Source organism: Muscardinus avellanarius (assembly GCF_963383645.1).
Source record: "Muscardinus avellanarius genome assembly, chromosome: 6".
Classification (NCBI taxonomy): Eukaryota; Metazoa; Chordata; class Mammalia; order Rodentia; family Gliridae; genus Muscardinus; species Muscardinus avellanarius.
Window position 1 is genome coordinate 126,569,032 of NC_137791.1, and position 15,539 is coordinate 126,584,570.

Sequence of the window (15,539 nt, forward strand, 5' to 3'; positions counted from 1 at the left end):
CCTTTGCCACAAATCCCCTTGCAATTTATAAGAACAGTATGATGGATGAGCCCCAGGTCCAGGTCTGTAGCTGTGGGAAGTTCCTGCTGCCTGGAACGTGGAGCTCAGTCCTTACAGGGGCCTCTGTTGACCCACCAGGGAGGCGCTCCGGGGGTCTGGGGGCTGGACAAAGGAGGGTCTGAGGTTCCCCCAGGCCAGAAGAAGAGCCCAGCAGGGAATAATCCCCAGTCCTTGCAGACTCCAGCACCAGAGTGAGGGGTTTTCATTGCTCGCCACAGCCTGCATACGGATCAAAGAGATCAAAGAGATCCCAATTCCGTTTGGAAGGAGCAGGTATATAGTCACAGCTGGTACAGAGCAGGGATCAAGGCTGAGCTGCTTGGGTTCTGGTCCTGGATCTGACACTGCCGGGGTGTGGAGCTCAGGCACATCCCTTGCTCCTTTGTGTCTCCTTTTTCTCATTTATCAAATGATGGATAATAGTGTGTACCATATAGGATAGACAAGAAGATTAAAGAGATCATTGTAAAGTACTCAAAGCAGTACTTGTCTCTGAGCACAGTTCTTCAAAAGTCCACTCCTGTTACTCCTTTACTCGGCAGATATTATGGAGCCACCATGCAAGCTACCAAGGTGCTGGGCTTGGTAGGTTGCGGATGGTGAACAGGCCCTGTCTGTAGGGGGCTCTGCTCTGGGGGACGGGGAACTCACTGCCGCCGCCATTCAGTGCATCACAGTAGCCAGATAAGCCTTCCGCAAGGGAGTAACGAGAATGCCCAACTCCACGCCTCCTTCCTCCTGCTTCTGCCCACAGGCCACAGACCAGCATATGACGAAGGAATCCGGTCACATCCTCCAAGTCCAACACCAGGCACACCGGCTGGAGCTGCAGGCCTTGGAGGAAAAGGCCAGGAGAGAGCTGCCAGAGGAACAGGAACGGGAGAGGGCGCCGGTCGAGCAGGCCCTGCTGCAGGGTACTCAGGGCTGTACCCACCCATCGGGGGTCGGGGCTGCCCGCAGGGCCACCCATGACACCGCAGCATGCAGGGGGCATGCGGGGCCCAGGGCTGGGCAGAGAGACCAGCTGGGCTCTGCCACCAAGAGCTGTGAGCCCAGCGGCCCCTCTGAGCCTCACTCCCCTGCTCTGTAACATGAAGCCGCAGGTCCCCTGCCTCCTGGGTCTTGTGGCAAGGGAGATGTTAACTGTATGCTGCCTAGAGCACAGCAGGAGCCCAGTGAGTGCAGAGCCTGTTACTGTTATTCCTGAACACAGCTCAGATCCCGGAGCCTTCGCAAGAGGTTCCTGGGATGGCCTTGAAGACTCGGGCAGATGGCAGGGACTCGGGCCTCCACTCCAGCCTCTCCTCCTCTGGCTTTGCAGGCCTGACATTAGATCCAGCGTGAAACTCTGCCCCTTTTCTGTTTCCACTTTCAAAAACCACTCACATGAGCCATTCTGGAAGTTAGCTAGCGGGGCAGTTAAGCTCTCTGGAGCCAATCTGCCTGGGTTTGGAAACCTGCTCCAACACGGGCTAGCTGTGTGACCTTGGATAAGTTCCCAAATTGCTCTATGCTTCAGTCTGTTATCTGAAAAAAATGAAGATAATACTGGCATTCACCACATAGGCTATCACAAGGATTTATTTATTTATTTATTCATTTATTTTGCAGTACTAGGCACTGAACTCAGGGGCATTCGACCTCCAAGCTACAGCCCTGTGTTATGTTTTTATTCTTTATTTTGAACCAGGGTCTCACTAAGTTGTGACATGCCTCACTAAGTAACTGAGGCTGGCCTCGAACCTGCGATCTTCCTGTTTCAGCCTCCCAAGTACTGGGATTATAAGTGTGTACCACCATGCCCATTATTAACAAGAATTGATATCAGTAAATGTCTCCTGTCTGGTTCAGGTTTAGTCTAGATTCTATTCCGATGACGCACTACCTTCTGTCACCATAGCTGGCCTTAATGGTGAACACCTGTAATCCCAGTACTGGGGAGGCTGAGACAGGAGGGTCGCAGGTTTGAAGCCAGTCTCAGCAATTTAGATCCTGTTTCTAAATAAAGATAGGACTGGGGGTGTAGTTCCCAGAAACACATACACACACAGAGAGACACACACACAGACACACACACACACACACCATAAATTTCAAGATTTCCGACTTGAGGCCCTCCACCTTGGAGGACATCTGTGGCTTGTCTGACAATTCCTCGTTTTTCCCTTGGTTTACTGGCTTCATGCAGAGGCTAAGTGCTGCCTGAGGGGCACATACACTCCTACCACTCAGACCTAACCCAGCAGTAGTCAGAGTAAAGAAGAACCCTTTGGAATTTTGAATCCCTATAACGCTATTAAATTGCTGTGTGGCTCTGGGCAACTATTTACCCTCCCTGGGGTGGGGGTAATGTGCGTGAGATGGGATGGTTGCTAGCAGACCCAGCCTTGACCACGACCTTTGGCTTCCTTCCCAGGATCTCTCCCGCAAGAGCAGCCAGAGCAGCAAGCTGCCTGCTCGGAGCACCAGAAGGAGTTGGAGGCGCTGCAGGCCGAGTGGAGGGCTCCAGGCGAGGACCAGACGGTCACAGCCGAGGTCAGCTCAGGCCCCATCACAGCCCTCCCTCCTGGGGAAGCATGGGGTCCACCACCAGGAGCCCACGAAGGCAGGCTCTGGGTCTGACATATCCAGGGAGGCCTGCAGGCTCCCAGCTATGGCAAGCAAAAACTAGGTCTTAGGTACCACACATTATAATTCAGATACAACGGCATCTCACGGCCTTGGTGCCAGGCAGGCCCAGGGATCTGAATGTGGAAGAGCCCAGGTGGCTCTAACGCCCTGTGGGGATGGGCTGGGGGGCTGCCGCCAAGAGGGGTATCATTCTGAGTCCAGGTTCACAGCCCGGGAACAGCTAGTCTGAGTTCCTCTTTATGAGGGAATTTCCCAGAACACCTCCCTGTCTAGATTTCCCTGTCCCCATAGAGGAGTCCTGTCCCTGGGCTCAGCGCCAGCTGTTCCTGGCTTCCTGCGGGACTCGCCCATCAGCCCTTCCCTGCAGGTCCCCAATTCCTACCCCAGCCCGGCAGCCCAGCAGCCTCCTAACAGCCAGGCCCCTCTCCCAGCCCCTCGCTGAGGCTAAAGCCCAGTCCTATTCTGCATAAAGCCTCCAGTGGCTCCCACTGGAATAAGCTCTAAATGCCCCCAAACTGGCATTGAAAAGTTTCTTGCTGCGACCTCTTTCTCGCGCCCATTCCCTGGTGGCGCTGGCTGAGGCACCCTCCCTCTGACCTTTGCATACGCACCCTCCTGCCTGCAGCTCCTTCGCGCGCCCTGCACCCCCAAACCCCCACTGTCTGAGCTCTTTGGAGCACTTCAGTTGCTACAGCTCACTGGCCCCCAAAGCTACAGCGGGTCGGGTTGGGACTTAAGGAGGTGGCCTTTGGCTAGAAGGGCCCTCCAGGTAGAAGGCAAAGGCAACGCAGTAGCCCCGTGGAGATCTGTTGTGTCCCTTGCTACGTTCCTGGCTCTCCGGCTTTACTAAATTCCTTGCGGGCCAGATCTGGTCAACTTTCAAAGCTGGAAAGCTTTAGAGCCGCTGTGGGCCCCTCCACCTGGAGCCTGGGGCGCACCCACGGGTCTGGACCCTCATGTCTTGCCCGCCTTTGCACCTGCTGCAATCGCTCATCCTGGTTGTCTTCCCTAGGACTGGGGGTGCCGGGGACAGGTGAGCTCCCCGCCCCGAGCCGCAGCGGAGCAGGGGCGGAGCGAGGGCTGCGCGCTCCTGGAGGAGAACGCGCAGCTCCGGGACGCGGTGCAGCGGCTGCGCGCCGAGGCCGAGCAGCGCCAGCAGGAGGCGCTGCAGCTCCGCGAGCAGCGCAGGTGAGTCCTGGCCCCCCTGGCTCCCTCCTCCTCTGATAGGAAGCCGGGTCGCCATCCCCAAAGGCCCACAAATCACAAGTGTTACCCCCTTTTGACTAATCCAACTGCAGAGATTTTGCCCAGGATAGAAAAGGGAGTCGAGTTTCCCTGCAAATCAAGGAATTTGTCAGACTTTGAATTGGACCTAAAAACACTCAAGAGTGCTCAAATCTAACTTTAGAGAGACACTGTTTTGTGACCTTATTTTATTTTTTTCTGGGCTAGAGGCTGAACTCGGGGGCATCTACTTCCAAGCTACACCTCCATCCTCCCGCTTTCTTTGGTGATACTGAGGATTGAACCCAGGGGGATTCTACGTCCAAGCTACACCTCTGCCCCCCCCCCCTTTAATTTTGAACCAGTCTCGCTAAATTACTGAGGCGGCCTCAAACTTACGATCCTCCTGGCCCACCCTCCCAAGTACTGGGATTACAGGCATGCACCACCATGCCTGGCTGTGTTTTGGTTCTTAAACCAGCTATGTCCTCTTAGATACCTGTGTGATGTTGGAGAGTCAGCTAACTGCTCCCAGACTGTCCTCCTCTATAAAGGGGCTAACGCATATTCCCAGAGCCAGTGGTGTAGTGCCACATTGGCAGGAGGCTCCCCAGGCATAAAGGGAGCGCCTGTTGGTTAACAGTGGAAGGTAATGACTCACCAGTCCTAAATCAAAGCCCTTTTTGTAACCCGTTGGAAGGATTTTAAAATACAAATTCAATTTGCTTAATAGATACAGGACTTTCTAGGCTATCTATATCTTCTTGAGCAGTTTGTCTTTTTCAAGAAACTTGTACAGGTTAGCTAAGTGGTTTTTTTTTGTTGTTTTGGGGTTTTTTTTGGGGGGGGTACTGGGGATGGAACCCTTCTACCTCCAGGCTACATTCCCAGACCTATTTTATATTTTTATTTGGAAACAGGGTCTCTTAAGCCAGCAAGGCTGGCTTCGAACCTGCGCAATCCTCCTGTCTCCGCCTCCTAAGCGCGGGGATTACAAGCGTGTGCCACTATGTCTGGCCAGGTTATCCAAGTTTTTTAATATCCCAGACCCCAGAGTAAATTTTCTTTGTTGTTATTTTTAATACCCAGACTATCCCATTTTCCCTCTAATTTGTCATTTATGTATACAGAACCATGCAGGGTCAGCCCCAAACTGCCTGCAGCTCTGACTGTACTTGTTCAGATAACTTCCACAACTGCTTCTGTATAAAAGTGAGGGTAAGGTTCAGAGTAGAATATATAACTTGCTTCACATCACACATAGGTGTGGGAAGACTGGGGTGTATGTTTGGTCAACAATTGTAATTCTGATTCCTGTGCATGACCAATGTTATGGAGAAATATGTTGCGGTGTGCGAGGGGAGAAATAATTCCCCCAACACAACCACACAAACAGAAAAACCGCAGGTTCTTGTCCTGAGCTAAGGATAAATATACATAGCTCGGACAGTTGCTGAAGATTTAAAGAAGTTTATTAAAAAGATAGAAATACAGAAGACAGTCATGGCCCCATGCTAGAATGATATTGGAAGGGGGGGGCGATTCGAGTGAACACACCCAAAAGACCCCTGCATGCTGAGTGTTCTTATCCTGACCAAGTCTGCGGCAGGTCCTTTGATACGTAGATATGTTGCCCTATCTCTAGCCCAGCTTTCTGCTGTCTCCATCCCAGCCGGATCTGCCCTGGGAGGCAGGGGGGCAGCCCTTCATATGCCAGTGCTCTGCAAGGGGGTAGGGTTGAGCATGACACCTAGCTCCTGCCTTTAAGAATTTCTCAATCACGTTTGTCCCTTTTTCATAAACTGTAAAATATCCACACATTCCAAGAGATACCTGGGGATGTCTGACTACTTTAGTAAGGTTGGGCCTGTATCCTACAGGTACCAAGAAGATGCTTAAAAAAGATTCTGCCCCTTGGAGACAGGGGGGCAGCCCTGTCTCGGGGCACAGACCTCCACACCTTTTGTTATCCTCCCAAGATGTGTTAAATTGCTTCTCTGGGATCTGGGATTTCCTCCCATCCTTGGGGCAGTTTGTCTCTCTTTAGAAATGTAAAGAACCCTTTCTCTGACTCAAGGCTTTTTGTTTACTTCTCTTTAGAAATGTAAAAAGTCCCTTCTTCCTGACAGTCCTGGCTTTCTTTAGTACAAACAATACATTTTCAAAATTGGACATCTTTCCCAATACTGGTACATTAATACATTTTGAAACCTCTTCCCAATACTAGTACAACCAACCTTGGGCAAGTTTCTTAATCTCTTCATACCTGGGTTTGCCCAGAGCCTGGGGAGATAACAATGCCTAGTCCACAGGCCATTGGGAAAATTAAAAGAGATAGCAAGTAAAGCATTTGGAGTGGTGAAGTTTGGAGTGGTAATGACTCAAGAAATGTCAGCCGTGCCTGGGGGCGTGGTGGCCCACGCCTGTAATCCCAGCACTGGGGAGGCTAAGGCTAGAGGATCACAGGTTTAGGGACAGTTTCAGAAATGTAGTAAGATTCTCAGCAACTTAGCAAAACCCCTATTTCAAAATAAAAGATTAAGCCAGGCACGCGCTTGTGGTTCTAGCGTTTGGGAGGCTGAGACAGGAGGATCTTGGTTTGCAAACAGCCTCAGCAACTTAGCAAAGCCCTTTGCAACTCAGTGAGAACCTGTTTCTTATAAAATAAAATATAAGCCGGGCGTGGTGGTGCATGCTTATAATCCCCGTGCTTGGGAGGCGGAGACAGGAGGATCACGCAGATTCGAAGCCAGCCTCACTGGCTTAAAAGACCCTGTTTCCAAATTAAAAAAATACATACATACATATATATATATATATATATATATATATATATATATATATATATAATAGGTCTGGGAGTGTAGCCTGGAAGTAGAAGGGTTCCATCCCTAGTACCACCAAAATAAATAAATAATAAAAATAGGGCTAAGGGTGTAGCTCGGAGGTAGAATACCCCTGGGTTCCATCCCCAGTACCACACACACAAAAATAATAAAATAAATAAATTTAAAAGATTAAAAAGGGAGGGAGGAGCTGGGTGTGTAGCTCAGAGATAGAATGCCTCTGGCTCAATCCCCAGTACAAGAAAGGAAAATAAGATACCCACACTTGAGCTTACCTTTGAACCTCGGGGGGGGGGGGGATGCAGCTCAGAGGTAGAGCACTTTCCTATCCAGGGCCCTAGACTCCACCCTCAGCACCATAAAAAGAAAAGAAAAGAATCATTTGGAAGGCAGGTTGAACACACACTACTTTGCTCTACCCCTCGCATTTTGGATTTCATAGACTGGGGGTGGGAAGGGGGAGAAGAATTAGTTCCCAAACAATGCAACCCTAGTGAGTCCTTTATCTCTTTCTTGTTTTAGAGAGGGGCCAAGGCAAGGGGTTTTCCAGAGGCTCTGGAATTCTTGCTTTTCCAGGCAGAAGCAATTGCCTGCGATTAACCAAGGGAGGGGGCGTCTTCAGCTGGAGGTGGCTCTGGGTTCCCAGGCAGAGACAGCAGCCTTGTTAAATAGACACATCCCCACTGGCCATAGTGGCACACGCTTATAATCCCAGCATTTGGGAGGCTGAGACAGGAGGATTGTGGTTCTCAGACAGCCTCAGCTATTTAGTGAGGCCCTTTGCAACTCAGTGAGACGCTGTCTCAAAATAAAGAATTAAAAAATAGGGCTGGAGGTGTAGCTCAGAGGTAGAATATCCCTGGGTTCCATCCCCAGTACTGCAAAGACAAAACAAACAAAATGTACAGACATCCCTCCCCCACCCCTGCTCCTGCCGTTGCAGCTGACCTGAGGTGGCCCCGGGAATCTGGATGTGGGGAGAGGTATCAGGTGGGTCTAAAGCTCAGTGGAGATGCTCTGGGAGCTGCTACCAGGAGAAGGCGTCACGCTGAGTCCTGGGCTCGCAGCTGGGGAACAGGCCCCGCCAAGCTCGCGTGGTTTGAAGAGACTCAGGCCCCATCTGCCTGCAGTTGTGGGGCCCGAGGCTCACCTGAGAGGTGGCCATGAGCCCACCCGGCCAAGGCGGAACACCTTACATCCAGTTTGTGCCCCACCTGTGACCTGGGCACGTCCCCAGGATAAGCTTGCGCCGGGGTAACCACTTGGGTGATAGCACTCTTTCAGGGATGAAAGCAACGGTTCCCCTCCTGCAGAAACAGGTCACAGCATAAAAACCTGTGTGTACTTTCTGAGGGCGAAAGGCCCCTGTGGCTCACCTGGAGAGCCCACCTGTAGGTGAAAACGGGATAATGATAGCACACGAGCTTTGCACATGAGCTTTGTACCGTGGATTGTTCTAGACTCATGTTAACACAACTCCTCTGCAATAGTCCCTTGAAGTAGGTGCCGCTGTTTCTCTTTCCTGATGCTGGGGCAGGAGGTGCTGAGAAGGGGTTTACCCTGAACCCCATGGCTTGCAGACCCCAGATGTCCATGGGCATCTTGACCTTTGACCCATAACCTCCCGACCCAGCAGCGGGGGTGGGAGTCCCTGGAAGCCGGGTGAGTCTGACTGCCTTCCGTACACCTCAGGCGGCTGGAGGAGGACCAGCAAGCCCAGACGGCCAGGGAGGTGGAGACGCTGCGCCAGGAGCACCGGAAGGAGATGCAGGCCGTGGTGGCAGATTTCAGCGGAGCCCAGGCCCGGCTCCAGGCCCGGCTGGCTGCCCTGGAAGCTGAGTAAGCTGGCCCTCAGGTTCCTCTCCCAGGGGTGGGGGAGACGGTCTGTGGATGCGGGTGGCCAACTCGTCCCGTGCCCTTGAGCTTTCCTGGGTTTAACACGGAAAGTCCTGAGTGCTGAGAAGCTCCTGGGTTCCCAGTAGATGGGGTAGTGTGTCCCCCTTCATTTTACAAGGCTGCGGGACGTGGGGAATCTGTGAGAATGAGCACTATTAGAGGGGCATGGTCTACCCCTCACCTGTGGAAGGAACCCTAGGATCTAGGCTAGTTTGGGGTGACTCTTTGCCTTGTTCCAACACACATCATCTCATTTCATCTTCCCAACTGTCCCTCAAGGTGGACATTTTTATTCCCCTGACAGATAATAAAGCTAGGGTCCTTTGTATGTATGTGCACGCTTTCTTTTATGCATTCAGCAAACATCTATAAGGGCTGTGCACTATTTTAAGCTCTCCGGGTAGCAGAGGGGACAGAAGCCAAGGCCATACTTTTATAGTACTCAGAGTCTAGATGGGGATTCAGACAAGCAGTAGGCAGACAAACATTTAACTTCATAGTAGGTGGTGAAAGGGTGAGAGAAAGACATGCTCAAGGTCGGAGGGGCAGCGGTGGGTCAGGAAGGACTCTGAGTGTCAAATATTTATATAGAGAGGCCAGGAAACTCGTGAGGTGTCTCTGAGAGCCATCTGAAGGAACAGCAAGCACAGGTCCCTGGGGCCTGCTCCACAGCCTGAACACACCAGGCTCCTGTGGCTGAACAGAGGGAGTGAGAGGGTGAGGGGCGGAAAGTGAAGTGGGTGGCACAGATCCTGCCCTGAGAGGGAAGGGGTTGGGATGTGCCCGTGCCCAGGGAAGCAAGGCTTGGGCAGGAGCCATATGGGCCAATTTACCTTAACACGGAGTGCTGAGAGATGATGACTCGGGGCTAGGGGTGATTGACAGGGCGACCATTTACTGCAGGCGACCATCACCGTGACCCAGTAGCGATGGATAATGCTATTTGCCCAATGTTACACAGCGCTGAGCTAATGCGAAGGTCACCTGTCTGGCCCTTATAAATCGGTCTCCAGATTTTGCAGTATTTTTAATGCAAAGCAAATGGCCCCAAAGCAGCCCCAAACGGGTTTGCCAGCTGTCACCCAACGGGCACTTGACATGCGCTGCAAGCTGTCAATCACCTCACCCCCGTCCTCACAGCCATGCAGTTTCATGCTGAGGCTCGCTGGTGAAACGCTGTGCCCAAGGTCACATAACGGAAGAAAATGGAGCCAGGATTAGAGCCAGGTCTTCTCACCCCAAAGCCCCGGCCGCTCTCCCCGCCCACAAGCCTGGCCTCCCCAGAGAGGACCCCGGGGGACTCTGCCTTTGCCCAGGCCGGAGGACCACGCGTGCTGCGCTCCATGTCCAGCAGATGGCGCCAGAGCCACGTGGGCATCTCGGGGACCTGCTGGGCGCGCGGGTTGAGGGCATTTTCCTTCCCAGAACTCTCACCCGGCAACATCCCTGGCTCTTGAAGTCCAGCTGAGTGCGGCAGCTATGCGCACAAGCCAATCTTTAGTTCCCTGGGAGAACAGACAGAAGTCAGACTAGGAGTCGGGACCTGGGTTCTGCAGCCAACTCAACCATGGCTGGGGCCAGCTGTCTGGCTTCAGCTGGCCAGCTGGAGCGCACACTCGGTCTCCCTCTCTCCTGCTTGAGTAATTGCGGAAAGGAGGACTAACTGCCCCTTTTGCACAGACTAAAAGATGCTGGAGAGAAGCCGGGGAAGGCAGCATCCAGGCCCGAGGACCTGCAGCTCATAGGCCGCCTGCAGACCCGCCTCAAGGAGAGGGAAGAGATCATCAGGCAGCTCACGGTGAGGCTGTGCGGCCCGGCGGTGGGGGGCCTGGTGCCCTGTGCCCAGGGCTGCTCCCAGAGGGCGCTCACCCGTACCGGGTAGTGTTCCTGGTGCCTGAAGATTTGCCTTAGGAAAAACCCGTACTTAAAAAGAATTACTACTCACAGCCAGGCACAGTGGCGCACGCCTGCAATCTCAGTACTTAGGAGGCGGAGACAGGAGGATCACAGGTTTGATGCCAGCCTCTGCAATTTAGTCAGGCCCTCAGCAAACTTGGTGAGACCCTGTTTAAAAAAAAAAAAAAAAGAATTTAAATAAGACTGGGAGTTGTAGCTCAGAGGTAGAAGCCCCTGGGCTCAAATCTCCACCACAAAAACAAACAAACAAAAACTCACTAAAGGAATCAGTACAGGAAAACAAGGCAAAGAAAAATGGTTCTACCTCCAAGTCTAACAGCTCAATGTTGATGTTGGTTTCGTTATTTTGACCCAGAGAATTTCAGAAAAATCCAGGATATCTTGTCTTTGAATTGTAGTAGAATCAACCAAATTTATTATTATTGATCTTTCTCTTGTAAAAATGGTTTCCAGTTAGCAAAGCCACTCCCTGGGCCCCTGGAAGGGTCATTTCCAGCTCCTTTGGGTTCTGGCCACCTAGGCCTGATGGCCATGGTGTTGGAATGTGCCTTCCCCCATTTGTTCTAGTCACCGCCACACTTCTGTCTCCTCTGACTGGCTGAAAATTAGATCTTTTTTCCCTAGTGCTGAGGATTGAACCCAGGAGTGCACTGCCTCTAATCTATACCACCAGATCTATTTAATTTTAATTTTAATTTGGAAGCAGGGCCTTTCTGAGTTGCTGAGGCTGGCCTTGAACCTGTAATCTTCCTGTTTCAGTCTGCCAAGCACTGAGATTACAGGTGAATGCAAGTATACCTGAATGAAAATGAGTTGTTTTTTCTTTTTTGTATGTGTGTGTCTGGTACTGGAGACTGAGCCCAGAGACATTCTACCTCCAAGCTATACCTCCAGCCCTATTTCTTATTCTTTATTTTGAAACAGGGTCTCACTAAGTTGTGGAGGGCCTCACTAAATAAGGCTTTCTGTGAACCTGTGATCCTCCTGTCTCAGCCTCCCAAGTACTGGGATTACAATTGTGAGCCACTACACCCAGCATGAGATTTTTTTCATAAGGAATTATTGCTCACTTGCTAAGTGTGAGAAGGCTATTGTGGCTTTGACTTAAGAAAAGAATCCAGCTGGGCATGGTAGCACATGCCTGTCATCCCAGTACTTGGGAGGCAGAGATAGGAAGATTACGGGCTCATGGCCAGCCTCAGCTATTTAGTGGGACCTCCACAACTTGGTGAGACCCTGTTTCAAAATAAAAAATAAAAGATAGGGATGGGGGTGTAGCTTGGAGGTAGAATGCCCCTGGGTTCAATTTCCAGAAGCACAATAAACAAATAACAAATAAAAATAAATAAATAAGAATCCTGACTAATTCATAGCAGAGTTTTTACGGATCAAAGTATATGATGGCTGGACTTTGCTTTAAGGATAATGTGGCAGGAGAGCAAAAGGTCGTAGAAGACACGTGTAAACAAGATGGCACCTAGTTGTGATTGCCAGAGCGGGAACGGATCCTACCCTCTCTGCTTCTGTGTAGGTTGAAAATATCTTTGATACAAATGAAGAACAAAAGAAAAATAGAGCCAAGGGTGTTGGCTCACACCTGTAAACACCTGGAGGCTGAGCCTGGAGGACTGTAGGGCCAAGGCTGGCCTCCACAATTTAGACCTTCGGGGTTCAATCCCCAGTAAATCACACAGGAAAGAAAGAGAGAGGGGTGGGGAGGGAGAGAGGGAGGGAGGAAAAAAGGAAGGGAGGGAAGGAAAGGAAGAAAGAAAGGTAGAAGCCGGGCGTGGTGGCGCACGCTTGTAATCCCAGCATTGGGAGGCTGAGACAGGAGGATCGTGGTTCGTGGACAGCGTCAGCTATTTAGTGAGGCTCTGCAACTCAGTGAGACCCAGTTTCAAAATAAAAGAATAAAAAATTGGGCAGGGGGTGTAGCTCGGAGGTAGAATGCCCCTGGGTTCCATTCCCCAGACCCGCAAAAAAAAAAAAAAAGTAGAGAGAAGGTGAAATCTTGTGTGTATTCAGGGGTGTTCCTCTTTGCACTTTCTATACTAGATTCTTTTGAGGGTACTGGAAGTTGAATCCAGGGCATTCTGCCTCTGGGCTATATCCTCAGCCCCAATTTATTTTATATTTATTTATTTATTTATTTATTTATTTTGGTGGTACTTGGGTTGGAACCCAGGGGCTTTCTACCTCCGGGCTGTACTCCAAAACCTATTTTATATTTTATTTGGAAACAGGGCCTCACTAAATTGCTGAGAGCCTCACTCAGTAGCTGAGGCTGGCTTTGAACCTGCGCGATCCTCCTGTCTCGGCCTCCCAAGCGCCGGGATTACAAGCGTGTGCCACCACGCCCGGATTTTTATTTTATTTTTTAAATTTTGAAACAGGGCCTCACTAAGTTGCTGATGCTGGCCACAAACCTGAAATCTTCCTGTCTCGGCCTCCTAAATACTGGGATACAGGCCTGCGCCACCATGCCCAGCTGAACTAGATTCTGGATTCTAGATGCCGAGAACACTTGCATTTCTGCCTTGTAGGGCACAGCTTGCCCTTTCCTCACCAGGGAGGTGGGGGCCATGAGCCCCAGGAATGAAGGCTCGTCCCCAGAGCTTCAGGGCTGGCAGCTAGACACCATCCTGGCTCCCTTCTCTGTGTATTCTAACCTCCCAGCCATCTTCCTTTAAGGGAAACCCAGAGCTGTGTGCTTAGGTCATTTGGACTCCGTTGTGTTGGCTTTCTAGGAAGAGAGACGATTTCACTACGCGGCGTTTCCTGGCACAATGTCCCATCGCAACCGGTCCTTCTCGTTCAATCCTCACCCGGGGCACTTGACCCCTTCCATGAAGGTAAATTCTTTTTTTTTTTTTTTTTTTTTGCAGTATTGGAGATGGAACCCAGGGGCATTCTACATCTGAGCTATACCTCCAGCACTATTTTTAATTCTTTATTTTGGAACTGGGTCTCACTGAGTTGCAAAGGGCCTCACTAAGTAGCTGAGGCTGGCTGTGAACCAAGATCCTCCCATCTCAGCCTCCAGAATGCTGGGATTACAAGCGGGCGCCACCACGCCCGGCTGGTGAATTCTTTCTGCTGGTTTCAGTGTATTTCACACACTTCATGTTCGTGTTCTCTTCTCCTGAAGCTAGAGCTGCCACTCACATGGGCTGGTGTGCATGCAGAGGAAGCTGATTTGGAAGAAGGCCCTCAGGAAATACTCCAGAAGGACTAACAAACAGTATTTCTGTCTGGCTTGGACAGATTGTATGTGGCTTTTATTTTCTGTGGGACTTTGTATTTTCCAAATTTTCTACAAAAAATATGTCGCTCTTATTAATAGCCCTATCTGGGTGATGGGAGAGAAGGGAAAGAGTAGGAATCTTTCACTTAACTTATTTATTTATTTATTTATTTATTTATTTATTTATGGTGGTACAGGAGGTGGAACCCAGGGGCTTTTCTACTCCCGGGCTATACTCCCAGACCCATTTTATACTTTATTTGGAAACAGGGTCTCACTAAGTTGCTGAGAGCCTCACTAAGTAGCCGAGGCTGGCTTCGAACCTGTGCGATCCTCCTGTCTCAGCCTCCCAACTCCTGTCTCAGCCTCCCAAGCGTGGGGATTATAAGCGTGCACCACCACGCCCGGTTGATTTCTTTATATTTTGGGAATTGGTAACAACGAGCATGTTTATACCCAGGTCTCTCATCTGCTATCATAGGATCCTAAAGTAATTAGTATTTTTTAACAGCTCACAGGGCAGTACCTCTAAATTGACCTGAACTGATGAGATCACATGCTCTTAGTTTGAAAAAAATACAAGTTTCATTGCAGAAATATTAATCCATCTGAGGACAGGATGGGCCCAGCCTCTGCTGAGAGCATCACGTGGCCCTCTAAACTAAAAAAAAAAAAAGAATTGCAAAACATGTCTTTTTCCAGTTATTTTGGATAAAGAGCATGTAGATTTATGTATTTTTTAAACATAAAGATCAGGTTTGGGGGATGGTTTAAAGGGCAGTAAACACTTGCTCAGTGTCCCTGAGGCTCTGGGTTCCAGTCCCCGCATAAAAAGAATGTAAGACTAACTAGGTGTGGCAGGGCACGGCCTCGCATCCCAGCTCCTGAGGCTGAAGCAGGATTGCAAGTTTGAGGCCAGCCTTGGCAATTTGGTGAGATCCTGTCTCATGAAAAAAAGAAAAGAAAATATATGTATTATGTATGTATGTATGTATGTATGTATCTGTATGTTATACATACACACACACATAAACACACACACAGGGCTGGAGACGCAACTCAGCAACAGAATGCCCCAGTACTGCTAAATAAATACATACATAGTTTTTATTACATACATTTAGAATAATGTGTAAGTATATAAATAAATAAGTAGCTGTGCCTCATCATTTTGGTTTGGTGGGCCTTATCTCTTTTTACAACAATGCCTGTTTGGAGGAACACTAACAGAACGTTCCTGTAATACAAACAGAAAAAGAGGATGGAAGACGTGCCCAGCCGAGTGGTCAGTGTGCCCAACCTCGCCTCCTACGCCAAGAACTTTCTGAGTGGGGATCTGAGCTCCAGGATCAGTGCCTCTCCAATAACCAAGTCACCCAGCTTGGACCCCAGCCCCAGCGGTGGCCAGCCTTACAAGCCCACCCAGCCTCCAGACGGGAAAGCTGCCCCACGGTAAGGAGTATGGAGGCTACTATCCATTGCTTTGTGGACAGGAGGGGAATCGGGATCTTTTCTGGCACCTGTAAAATATATCGCTTTTAAGCCGGGTGTGATGGCGCACGCTTGTAATCCCCGCGCTTGGGAGTTGGAGACAGGAGGATCGCGCAGGTTCGAAGCCAGCTACGTTGGCTTAAGAGATCCTGTTTCCAAAATAAAAATGTATAAAATAGGTCTGGGAGTGTAGCCCGGAGGTAGAAGGGTGTCCAGGAATCCCAATACCA

General features: G+C 50.3%; 1 protein-coding gene across 1 annotated transcript in view; it reads left to right on the forward strand.

Annotated features, from left to right (window-relative positions):
• FAM184B (family with sequence similarity 184 member B) overlaps positions 1–15,539 on the forward strand; it is a gene marked incomplete at both ends in the record, with an annotated part of 132,589 nt that overhangs the window by 113,864 nt on the left and 3,186 nt on the right. The window contains 8 exons of the mRNA XM_080697269.1: positions 498–645; positions 815–974; positions 2,477–2,595; positions 3,704–3,879; positions 8,454–8,600; positions 10,338–10,455; positions 13,322–13,426; positions 15,071–15,270. Coding sequence (XP_080553395.1) covers positions 498–645; positions 815–974; positions 2,477–2,595; positions 3,704–3,879; positions 8,454–8,600; positions 10,338–10,455; positions 13,322–13,426; positions 15,071–15,270 — 1,173 coding nt within the window. The remainder of the gene's footprint in view (positions 1–497; positions 646–814; positions 975–2,476; positions 2,596–3,703; positions 3,880–8,453; positions 8,601–10,337; positions 10,456–13,321; positions 13,427–15,070; positions 15,271–15,539) is intronic.